We start from the raw sequence: 13068 nt of genomic DNA, 5'->3' as shown, positions 1-13068 counted from the left end.
ACAATACTTGCGTTGATGCACATTGATCCCAATTCACTTAAGCAGAGAAGTGCTTTCTGGCTTAATTAAATAAATACCATCTTTACTTCTTTTATTGAAGATGTTATCGGAGGTGGGAGTTAGGAAAGTATTGAGGTAAAAGTATTTTATCAAGAAGTATGTAATTACCATCAATGCTTTACCCACTTGTTTATCACCTTTACTCAAAACTTTGAAATCAAAGATCTCCCAGTCCACTCCTGAAAATTTTTGAGCTTACAAAAATCTCATCCTCTAATCAGTCAGAAAACATACATTTTGCAGCTCATGTGTTCAGCCTTCATTAGATGTTTGGAGGTGAGGGAATTGGTGGGAAAGAGAAATAGAGTCACAGGCCACTATCAAAGGACTAGCAGTCTAGTCTGGAAGAGAAGAAACAACCCAATAGAAATGAAACATGTAAGTAAGATTTCACAATAGTATAGGATCCATACTAAAATGGTTGATGTAATATGTGGTTGAGAGAAGATTGGGATAAAGATGGATTTTCTCCAGTTTCTCCCATATGTCTTCTTGATTCTGTTCTTGCCAGCTTCAGGCCATCCTATCTCATATCTTCCTTCTTGAGAAGTCCTTGATGGCTTTCCAGGGTTCACACTGGATGGCGTGGATCCTTCTCCTCCTTTAAGCCTCATTCCAAAAAACTTCTGCTGAGACTGCCCTTTGCTGATGACCTGTGTAAAGCCTCTCCCTCATTATTTTCTTAGCATCCAATTTTGGTGCCTTCTTCTGTTATTGAATATTTTAAATTTAAAATTGTCCTGTTTGTTTTCTTATATTTTCTGTTTTATTTCAAATATACTGAAAGTTTTAAGAAGGTGGAACCCATGGCTGTCTTATGTATGTTGTTATGAACACCTTATGTGGTACCTGGTAAATTGTTGTTACTCAAAACATATTTGTTGAAATTTTTTAATTAATTTTTTCTACTTGATTTTCTTTTTTCCTTTTTTTCCCATCTCCATTCATTAACCAATGATAACAGCTTGGCATGAATCTTTCATACATCTTTCACCATGTTCCTATGAACATATATAAATAGAGGGTTGTTTTTCTCTCTTGCCATAGAAAAATAGAAGCACACTCTATGATTTAAATTTGGTTTTCGACTTTCTAATGTATTACGGACATCTTTTAGGTCAACAGAATTTTCTGTAATTCCTATTTTTAACTCTGTTAAAATTCTAGGCTATAAGTGTGCCATAATTAAGGGTGTCCAATAAATTATGCAATTATGGCTGAATAATTTATTCAACCATAACCCTGTTAATGAGCATTTAAGTTGTCCTTTTTTCTTGTCTCCTCAAAATGTGATAACAAGCATCCTGTATTTATATATCTGCATGCTGGTGTATTAATTCTTTAGACTATATTCTCAAACTGAGATTGCTTGATTAAAATATTTGTGCATTTTTTAACTTTACTATTGTAAATTTCAAACATATAATAAATTAGAAGGCATTGTATAATGAACTCACATCCACCCATCAGCCAGCTGCAATTTAATCCTTTAAAATTTGGATAGATGTTACTAGATTACTTTCTAAAAATTATTGAGGAATTCATATTCTCACCAGCACAACTGTCTGTTTCCCAAGCAAATGTTCTAACCAAATTGTCACTATTTCTTTAATTCTACTTTATTGCTCCAATATTGTTGGCAAAAAAAAAAAAAAAAAAAACCCCTCCTTATTTTATTTTGACTTCCCTTCTAGTGAAATTGAGCATCTTGTCCTACATTTATCACCCGTGTAGATCTTCTCTTCTCTACTTGCTTGTCTGTATTTTTGTCCATTTTTCTAGTGGGTTTTCGCCTTTTTCTATAGCAGTTGATACATGCTTTGTAGATTTTATAGGTGTTAACTCTTGGTTTGTCGTATGTACTACAGATATTTCTCCTCTCCTTTCTCTTCTGCATTTTCACTCTGTTAGTGACACCTTTTTCCATGTAAAATTGTTCTTATTTATGGAGTCAAATGTGATGATCTTTTGATATATGGCTTCATTCCATGGACTATGATCTATGCAAGTTTCGGGTCCACCTTCAAATTTCTTCTCACTTTCCCCCAAAACTCCATATGCTGCCACCACTCTGGCATTCGTTTAGTTCCTGAAAAGCAAACTCCTTTCTTCCTCAAGGTCATTCCACATGTGGTTCCTACTGATTAGAAGATTCTTCTGCCCGCTTTTCACCGGCCTACTCTCCACTGATTTTCCACGTCTCAGCATAAATGTTACGACCTCAGAACGGTCTATCTGACTCCCCAGTCTAAATTAGAAACCTCTGTTCTACTCCTGCATGGTACTTACCATTTTCCTTCATTACACATGTTCCGGTTATTGCTTTAAGCCTAACTGTGTGATTTTTGTTGTATGTCTCTTCCCCTCATTATATTTCAGGGTCCATGAGGGCAGACGTCAAGTGTGTTTGGTTAACTCCTCTACCCCCAGGACCTAGTCCCTGGAACATAACTGTAGCTCACCATATAATTGATTGACAGCAGCAGTGAATATTCTTAGCGAAAACATCACAAAAGATGGAGCATTTAAGCTAAGTCTTGAGAAATAATAAGTAATATTCAGCCAGCCTAGGAAAAAAAAGGGCATATGAGTCAGGCATGAAGGTAGAACTTTTATTGGTGTATGGGAACTGGGAGATGGCAATAAAATTATGACTGTCACTTTCTTTGAGAGAAATGGAAGACAAACTTGAGTGGGTAGCTGCGGCCAGACCATGAAGAGCTGTGAGAACAGTAGTCACATTGGTACTTTAGTAAACACCATGACAATTTCAAGGATTCTAATAAGACCTTATGGGCACAATGACCATGTAAAAAGTCTATGAAGCTTGTAGATGACTAAGCTGTGGACACATAGCCATGATCTTATGGCTTCCCTCAGAGATGAGGGAGAATGTGTATTCCTCTGTCTGTTTATTTTCAGTGTCATCAATGTCACACATGATGTGATTGTCCATTGCCTTTTCTGTTCCATGTAGTGCCATCTGAGGTAGCAGCTGTCCTAGTTGGTACTCCCTGTCCTCCAGGCATACTATGAATTTTTCTGTGTTTTTCACCCCTTCTCATGCAACGCCTAGATATCTGGTGAAGAAAATGATCCTCTCAATCCCACAGCGGTGGCCCCTGCATGTCCCTTCATACACGTGACATGGTGGCTTTGAAAGTAGTAGAGGAAAATGTTAGTCCCAGCAGCCAGGCAGGTAGTAAAGGCTTATTGATTTCCAAGTTCTATCTGAATCTCCTTTCTGAATCTCCAATTGATTGGGTAGGGGTTGAGATGTATCAGGCATGACCTCCTTCAGGCCATTTGTTTGATCTGCAGTAGCAAACATCAAAATGTGCAGGGCATGGGTGGAGCTGGTGAGCAGGGAAGGATTTGAAACATCCGGCATTCAGGCATTCATCACCTCTCAGAAAACCACAGCGTGAGTTGAAATGAACGCATATCATATAAATCACTGCCTACCTGCTTTCCTGCAACTGTGGTGCTTAAACGTGCATTCTTATGAGTGATTACATCATAATTGTTTCTTTTAGGGCCTATGTTGTATTGAAACACAAAAATGAAAATAATAATAAATTTCTTTTTTGGTGATGGGGAAAACAGTTGTGCTAATCTCAATTCACAAACACCACAGGAGCCTACAATTCCAGTTTTCTTTTCACAGTATTAGTAAAACTGGGTACTGGAAGAGTCAAATCTTCCCTTATAAATCTGAAACCATTTTCAAGGCTAGCTTAGAATTATAATAACTTCCACATCTATTAAGACAGTGCAGAACTATGGTCTAATGGGATCATTTTAGGCAATCCTTCTTCTTCATTGGGGTGGAGACAAATTTTAAATTGATTACTTTTAGTTTAATCTATGATAAAACCAGAAAGACTGGTCAAAGACTTTTAAGTGAGAAAAAAAATTCAGTAAATGCATCTTTCCAATAGTTTTTTAAAAGGATTATTGTAAGGCAGGTGGTCTAATAATTTTAGGGTAGCAGAATGATATATGTTGAGCATAATGTTTTATGACCCTTTATCTACCCCTCCTGGTCTGAAATATATAGCTCAAGTTCCATTTTTTTAATCATTGGTATATTTTATTCTTTATTATTTCTTAATATTGGTAATCTCTTACACTTCTTTCTTTTCTTAAAGCTTAAAAGCTGAATTTTCCTTGTTATCAGTATATGGTGAAACTCTTGCTTCATCCTTGATGTGACAGGGTCATGGCTGATGATGTACCTATACACTAACAGTCTATATTGAAGAAATAAAACCAGCAATACAAATGGCCTGGAAACAACATTCTCACCCTGCAAAGCTAAGTTTGGAAACAACATAAATATAATAAGATTACAGTGAAAGAATAGCTCATCCAAGTATACAAAATAGTTTCATAAAAGTGACAATTTGAGTGATAAAAAGAACATCTGATGACATGGTTATTGCCTTGGTAAACTCGTCATCGGAAATACAAGGTCCCACCACTCACTGAATCCTCATTTTATGTAACAGGAATTAGGACTTTAAGCATCGTTTCACGTGTAAAACATTGTGTAAAAACATAAATCGAGAGCAGGTTTGCTTTTTAATAACAATATTTGATTACTATGTTTCTAATCTCAGAATGAAAAGAAAGAATAACTAAAGGATGTCAGATGCTTTCCATTGCACAGTGAAACCTCTTTGGAAAAATTCATTAATATTCAAAAATTTCCCTTTCAAAAATGCAGAGTTATTTTAGAACTTCAGTTGTGAATCATCTTGCTGAGTCAATGAGGGCTTTATTCTCCCATGTGCATAGACTGTGGTTATGACCAGACACAATCACACAGTGGTAAACTGGTAAATATAGGCTCCTGAATGGCCTAATGTGCTCCTCATCTTCCCTGCTTCATAATCAAAGTTTTTTGAAGTTGGTAATAAAACATTTGATAAAGCATAGAATTTTGTTCTGTAAACAAATTTAGAAAGTTAAATTTTAAAGGAAAGCGGACCAATATAAAGCACCAAGGCTGTGTTCTAATGAAACAATCACATTGAGACCTTTTTTTTTTTTTTTTTTTTTGCCATAGGGACAATTTTAAAGTGTGATGTGAAATCAGGAACTTGGCAATAAGTTTTGTCCCTCATTGAACACCCGGCTGAGTAATGTACCAACTCGAAGAGGCAGAGTCCTGACCCCTGCTGGCCTGGCCTTCTTCCTTTACTGAGTGGGGAGGGACACACCCACTGTGCTCTCCGAGGGCCACCTAGAGGGATCTCAAGAGCTGGGAGAGGGATGCAGAGAAGAGGTAGGGAGGGTGAAGAAGTAGGAGAAAGAATAGGCAGGAGCACGGAGTGGGTGACCAAGGACCAAAGGAGCTGGTAAGAAGTAAGACTTGCCACGTGGTCCTCTCCACTCTGTTCTATAGCCAGTTGTGTCTCTTTAACATGTTTGTTCTATGGTATTTCTTAACTGGATCTAAATTAGTTCCTATTTGGGGAAATCATGTTCTTTCACAGATACAGTGCCAAGGACTATCAAAAATAAAGAAGGAATGTACATCAGGACGATTTCTTTTTCTGTGGTGGTAGTTTTAAAATAACTATTCAGCAAGTTTAAGGATAAGTTAAAATTTTAAATATTTCACTTTTTAACTTTTTTGTGCAGAGCAACAAATGGGTTTATTATTCTTTTTATGTGACAAGGCCGTGGAATATGTCTTTTACACTTGCTGTGCATTCTTTACAATGAATTATTACCTGATACGAGTAAATTGGTTTAGGGTATCATGTGGAAATACGTTAATAACTGTCCTAGTACCTGAAAGACTATTCCTTTCTAAGTAATCAGATAAATAATTCGACAATGAAAAACAAGAAAATTCATAGGGCTAGCTTATAATATTCTTGATAAATCTGGGCCAAAGCAAGCCATATGGAAAATTAGAGACCATCAGATCTTGCCAGATATTTGAGAGAGACAGAGAGAGAGAGAAAGAGAGAGAGAGAGAATTAAAATAAATTTTTATCTGTCCTTAAGATAACACTATCTGTACACAAGTCCCAGAAATATTTCCATAGCCATTTGGCTGAGAAGTGCCTTATATGAAAGAGGTTATAACCCTTGTGACAGCCTTTTGTCCTCACCACTATTATCAGTAGCTTGAGTCATTTAGGCAAAAATCAAAGGCCTTCATATTGCCATTAATGTGTGCATGTGCACTTTCCCCACATGTAGTAGACCTACCACTACCATTCTTTCTCTCTGAAGGGTATGTGATGAATGGCATCCTTCAGTAAAATGAAGATAGAATTACATGGGAAATTTTTTATTAAGTAAAATAATCTATTATTATAGCGTTCACATAAACTATGTGTAATTCATGATGATTTTTTAAATTTTATGAATCATTAAAATAGGGTATATAGGCCTAAACCCTTAGGATATTTCATCTACTCTACTTTTTTTCTCCTTTTTTTTTTTTTTTTTTTTTGCTAGCCAGCTAGCCTGAAGTCAGAGTATGGGTGGAGCTGAATACTTGCCCATTTCCAGTTACACCGATAACATGTAAATGCTGCCTTGGCTCATTCTTTACCCATCATCAGTCGGTCCTATTGAAGTTTTCCATTGATCTGGGCTCCTTGTACCTCTGAGCCCCATGTAATGAATAGGCTCCATTAGCTTAGTTTTACTTACAAATCACTTAACTTTTGACTCTTCAGAGACTTACTGCTAATTTATACCTGTTCCATTCTTTCAGCACCTCTCTTGTATTCTCTTTTACCTGCTTTTTAAGTGTTCTCATCACTGCTACAACAAAGAAAGGGAGACGGTGTGAAAGTAACATTTAGTTAATTTATTTGTTTTTTAGCATTGCTGAGAAGAAAACACTTGTAGATTTTTAAAAATTATTTAGAATGTCTTGATTTAGTTTACTAGGAAGTGTAAAGAGAATGCAAAATACTCAAATCCATGAGATATAAGAATTGCTTGTGGAGGTTTCTGATTAAATTCCTTTCTTCATATTGTCATGAATGGTGAAGAGATTACTGTATTTTTTAATAAAAAATTTTAACCAAATTGTATAAGAAGGCATTTAGCCTTTTTAGCCATTTATGCTATTATCTACATTTAAATTAATATGAAATTCCTCAGAGATTTTTCAGTGATCATCAAAATAAACCATTAATGACAATCAATATGGGAACCACATTTATAATTCATGAAAATATTTACATTTCTCTAGCCTTTTATTGCACATCTGGGAGAGATGTCCCATTAACCCCTGAGTGTATAAATACTTCTGATCTTAGCACAGAAGTTAAGAAAATTATCCACTTAGCTTTCAGATTGGAAGCATAAACAGAAAAAAAAATTGTTAAATAATCAGTTAGATATGGAAGCAACTGCATATTCCAAATAGACCTAAAATAGTACCTGTGGTGGTTATTAATTTTTAATGTGAATCAGGGGAAAAAAGGGATAAAATGTTTCATCATTGGGTTTGTGGAGGGTTTTTTTGGTAGGCTAGTTTTATGATATTTAGAATCTTTGTTTATATATGGGTTACAGAGATTTTTCAGGCCTGCATGCGAAGCAACCTTTTGGCTGGAGCTGCAAAAAAGACAAGTATTTTCCTTAAACAGGAGGCAGTTCTCAAATGGCTCTATGGCAAAATGGAAGCGTTTGAGGCTTTGCTTTGGTCTTTGTAATCTCATTCTGGTTTTACCACCAGTTTGGTTTTGGTGCGCTCCTTCTACAGTTGTGAAAACATATCAGAACTATCTGAGCCGATAAAAATAAAATTAAAATTCTTTGATAAGATGGTCCATTTACAATACCAATTCCTAAATGGATAGAAGAGGACATATATATTCTTAGTGTAGAAAATGTAAACCCTGCATGCCATTAAAACTCTCAGGTCTGACTGTCATGGGCTATACGATTAGGATTGTTTCTCCATTCTCCCCATTCTTTTCTGACAAAGTGAGGTAATTATGAAAATGTGTTTAAAATGAAAGCATTCCATCAGGTGTGGGGAAATGATTTAGGTAATATTTAAATAAAACCCCTTTTCCAGCTCTTGAGAGACCATGGTAAAAGAATGCTCCACACAATGAGCAAGTAGAAAGTTGTCATTTAGTGAAAGTTAGCAGCTGAGCTAATTGGCAGACTTTGGCAAAGACGACTGTATTTGAGAAAGTGCTGCCTTTGGTTTGTCAGGTAGTGACAGAGTTCCTGCAGTAGGTTCTATTCTTCTTGAGAGGAAATTAATTTCCTGTAATCAAATGCTGTGGATTATAGTCCTTGTGTCCTTCTGCCTCAGCCACAGAAGCAACTCCAAGGCTTTTTTATTCAACAACATTACATGAGCTTTTGTAAAACAAGCAGGGATACATTCAGCATACAAAGGTTTCACTTGCTACGTTTTGTAGCTCCAGAACAAATGGCTGCTTTGAGACTGAGAGCTATTCCTTTGGAAGTGACTCTATTTGTAAGGCTTTATTTGGGGAAGGAAAGGAAAGTGACGGTAAGAAACCCACATTTAGGCAGATGAAATCTTGGTGATGTTTGAAAATCGAATTACAAAGCAGCATAGTGCTATATGGTAGGAAAATGATTCCCAGTAACTAGTAGGAACTTTTGTAGAAATATAAAAAAATAGGGACTTCCCTGGTGGCCCAGTGGTTAAGACTCTGCACTGCCAATGCCGGGGGCACGTGTTCAATCCCTGCTCAGGGAACTAAGATCCCACATGCCGCATAGCACGGCCAAAAAGAAAAAGGCCTCTTGCTTAGCCACCCGGAGCACCGTTGAAGAGTTTAAGGGTTAGTGGGTATAAAAAAGAAATCCCCCTCCCTATCGGGGGAACAACAACAACAAAAAAATATATATATATATAAAATTACTAGTGATAGTGAAATAAAAGTACCATTTTAGCTTTTTTTGAACTGTTCAGTTTCTGGTGTATGTATATATACACACACACACCTTCCACATATACACATTATTTATGCAATCTTGAGATTATTTAAGTTCATTATGCATAATTTACAAAGAATAACATTTTGAAAATTATAGCATTTTTAATTCATTACATCTGAAAAGTTATCTTGTTTCTGTAAGACAAGGGAGAGGATGGAGATTCGGAGAAAGAGAGAAAACACAATCCTTAGAGAAAAATGACCTGTGATCAGAGATGGGATAGAATCTTATCTCTCTACAGCTCCTTTTCTTTTAAATTCTTTTAAATAATAATAATAATAAATTTATTACATAGAGGAAGAGAGCCACTCTCCCCTCCTGCTAGCTATAAACTAAATCCCAGGACTTTTCTCCCCATCTGTGGTCAGTTTCAGTGCCGGACTAGGCCTTGGAGAAAATAGTAATGCACCCTGTGATCCATTTCTTGTACCCAAGGAAGAACTTTATACTTTGGAAAGATTGAATGAGGGTTTGTCAGTTAAATAAAAGTGGGGCAGCCAGTCCTTTACTTACGATCACCTACTAGGTACTGAATTTTGACTCAAAACCAGTCTAGATGGTCTTTAAAGTATTTAAAAATATTTTCTTACTTTCTCCTCTCATATTAAGTTTCGGTGATCACTCACCACTGCCAGTGAATGAATAACATACACACATACTGATGTTAACAAATAAACCTCCAACAGAAAAGAAAATTAGTTGTTTCAGTTTGTAAAATTGTGACTAAAATAACACCTTTTAAAAGTAGGCAATTAGACTATTAAAAGTGCCTGGATTATCTTTTTGTTCAACACTGTATCCATTGCAATAGGAGGCAATACAATTTCTGAAGTAATCCTAAATTTAGCTATCTTGTTTCAGTCTAGAGTTAACCGTAAGCGTTTTGTATCAACATCAATTCGATTCTTAAAATGATAATCTCTAATGTTATAGGGTAGAGTCATTATGATGTTATAATTTTATTCTCCATGTTGGGTTTATTGTTTTTCACCTAACACATCAACATGGCCCTTTAGAACTACATGGAGCTTATTTGGAGCTACACTTACAAGAACCTGTTAACAAAATCGATCGGTGAAAAAGAAAAGATGGCAACAGATCTCTGTCGCAGTGCTTTGACTGACAGTCCCTAGTTTTTAGTGACCAAGAGGAATAGGAATTGCTGCATTTAGCAACAGTATCCTTTTCCTAGAGCAGTAGATGCTATTCCATTAGGCCTGGAAATAGACGGTAAATGTAGCTCTCTGGCATTCAGGAAACTCCATAATCACTTGGTGTTTTTTTTCACCCTCTTTCCTACAGCCAACCCAACCCGGGCAGGCGGGAGAGAGCCATACCCAGGCTCAGCAGAAGTGATTCGGGAGTCCAGCAGCACCACGGGCATGGTCGTGGGGATCGTAGCCGCTGCCGCCCTGTGCATCCTCATCCTCCTCTACGCCATGTACAAATACAGAAACCGGGATGAAGGCTCATACCATGTGGATGAGAGTCGAAACTACATCAGTAACTCAGCACAGTCCAATGGGGCTGTAGTAAAGGAGAAACAACCCAGCAGTGCGAAAAGCGCCAACAAAAACAAGAAAAACAAGGATAAAGAGTATTACGTCTGATCCCAAGCTCTGAAAAGGACCCTTGTATAGAAATAGTCTTCATTTTATCTGAGACATAATATAAACTTATTTACTTTCCTTTTTATGAAGCACATAAAAAAGAAGACAGGGAATGCAATCAGGAAGGAAAGACTGTTTTTAAAAAATAAAAACAAGTATCTCATGCTCTTGTTTCTCCAAAAAAGAAAAAAAAAAAAAAAAAAAGGTCAGTAAATTAACTACCATACACACTGTTTTATTTTACTCTGCCTGTCTTTATGTTCCATGTACAAATACAGAAACCGGGATGAAGGCTCATACCATGTGGATGAGAGTCGAAACTACATCAGTAACTCAGCACAGTCCAATGGGGCTGTAGTAAAGGAGAAACAACCCAGCAGTGCGAAAAGCGCCAACAAAAACAAGAAAAACAAGGATAAAGAGTATTACGTCTGATCCCAAGCTCTGAAAAGGACCCTTGTATAGAAATAGTCTTCATTTTATCTGAGACATAATATAAACTTATTTACTTTCCTTTTTATGAAGCACATAAAAAAGAAGACAGGGAATGCAATCAGGAAGGAAAGACTGTTTTTAAAAAATAAAAACAAGTATCTCATGCTCTTGTTTCTCCAAAAAAGAAAAAAAAAAAAAAGCAGAGGTCAATAAATTCCCTAACATCCACAGTGTTTTAATTTACTCTGCCTGTCTTTATGTTGCTGGAACATTTCTAAAAGACAGTGGTGATCGCACGCATTCGTAAAGCAAAGGAGTATTACAACATCGGGAGGCACAACACAAAAAGAACAAAAAACACAACACAGAAAAAGAAGCTACCTATGATCCCGGATTTCGCCAAAGTGCTAGCACTTTCCCGAGAAGTCAGTTAGTCTGATTGCCAGAGAAGACTGTCATTTTGAGTGACTCGACCTGCAAACCTTTTCAGAGTTCGTCACCTGGCACAACTGGAGCAGTGGCTGGAACTTGCACTTGAAACAAAGTGCTGGCTTTTTTGAAGACTTGTGTAGGAACACATTCAAAAAGCCCCCTTCTGGTTGTGAGGGCAAAAAAACAAAGTTTGGAGGCCTTATTTTCAACAATGTGAAAGATAAGGCACATTTTCACACTAAAATTTCAAAACAGAAAGAAAAAAACAAGAGGGTATAGATGCAATCATTGGGAAATTTTCATGCACGCTTAATATGTTATTACATGTGTTTATATAAAATCCATCTCTGTGTGCTTTCTGGACTGTGATAAGTGACGTTTTATAGCCTGTTGTATAGAAAATGCAAAATATATCTCTGCTCTTCAGCCATTTTTGGTAAATTCAATGTTACAAGTGTTGCTAACTATAGGGAGTTTTATGACATCAGATCAACAATTATTTCAGGGTTTTTTTTTTTTTTGGCCACCATTATAAATTGCCACACTTACTTACTTTTCTAAAAAAAAAATTACAATGTAGTGTTTATTCTAAGGAAGATATGTATGAATGTATATAAAAAGACTCAGCTACTTTTTTTTCCTTACATGTACAGCCTTCATTCTGTTGCAGTTAAGTTTTAGTATTTGTATGAAAGGTGTGATTTAGAAGGTAAACTATATACATATAATCTTCTTTGCTCCCCTAAGTACTCACATTTCCCACATACGTTCCTCATTCACGATCACAAATATGCGTGCACACCCCCCCACACACACACACACACACAAATCCAGAGGAATCCATCAGATAGGATGGAAGACCCAGACGTAATAGCAAATATTTACTGACAAATTGAAAAGCAGAAAGGAAGATCATTGTGCCAAGGTATTGATGACAAGTGGGGTGATTTGCTTCATTGAGATCATGCTCCCAGGAAACCTCCAGAAGATTTTAGTCCCCAATGAAATGGAACCTTTCCTTATCAAATAGACTATCAATGGTATATTGCTGCATGAATATGAACCATTAGGTGGGCAGGTTATGGAAGCAAAATTGGTTGATCTACACCTTAACCCTGGCTGCTGCAAGTGAAAACTTTTTTTCCAATAAAATTATATATATATATATATAATAGTCTCTGAACCTGATGTGCATGATAAACATTTTTGGAAAGTAAACACTTTCTCAACTAAGAAAGTATTTTCAGTAATTTTTGATTCTGTATTACTATCCATTTAAGAAAATCATTATTTGTTGATTATAGACCATAATTTAACTTTTCTGGTTTTACATATATATCATTAAATATAGTTTTAGTTTAACACACATTAAGTAGTAGAAACGTGTAGATTATTCACTTGTTTTTGCATATTGTTTCAATGATGTTCATAGCAATAAATTATTAGTATGAGAAGGAAATGCAATATTAGATTGGAAGGTGATGCCTCAGTAAAAATTGGTCGCATTACTTTAACATCTCCTAAAAGAATGATATTAGATTTCATAGAAGAGAAGAATACTTTT

General features: G+C 36.2%; 1 protein-coding gene across 23 annotated transcripts in view; it reads left to right on the top strand.

Moving 5' to 3' along the window:
- Positions 1–10821, top strand: part of NRXN1 (neurexin 1) — a 1147673-nt gene extending 1136852 nt beyond the window's left edge. For 21 of the 23 annotated variants that reach the window (XM_024118772.1, XM_024118771.1, XM_024118769.1 and 18 more), the window contains one exon: positions 10330–10637. In XM_024118772.1, coding sequence (XP_023974540.1) covers positions 10330–10637 — 308 coding nt within the window. Of the gene's footprint in view, positions 1–10329 lie in introns of all 23 variants that reach the window. The other 2 variants (XM_024118775.1, XM_024118778.1) reach the window with 1 other exon arrangement.
- Positions 10822–13068: the final 2247 nt, after the last annotated feature.

This window comes from Physeter macrocephalus, chromosome 12 (genome assembly GCF_002837175.3).
Source record: "Physeter macrocephalus isolate SW-GA chromosome 12, ASM283717v5, whole genome shotgun sequence".
Classification (NCBI taxonomy): domain Eukaryota; kingdom Metazoa; phylum Chordata; class Mammalia; order Artiodactyla; family Physeteridae; genus Physeter; species Physeter macrocephalus.
This window is presented reverse-complemented; position numbering and strand designations above follow the sequence as displayed.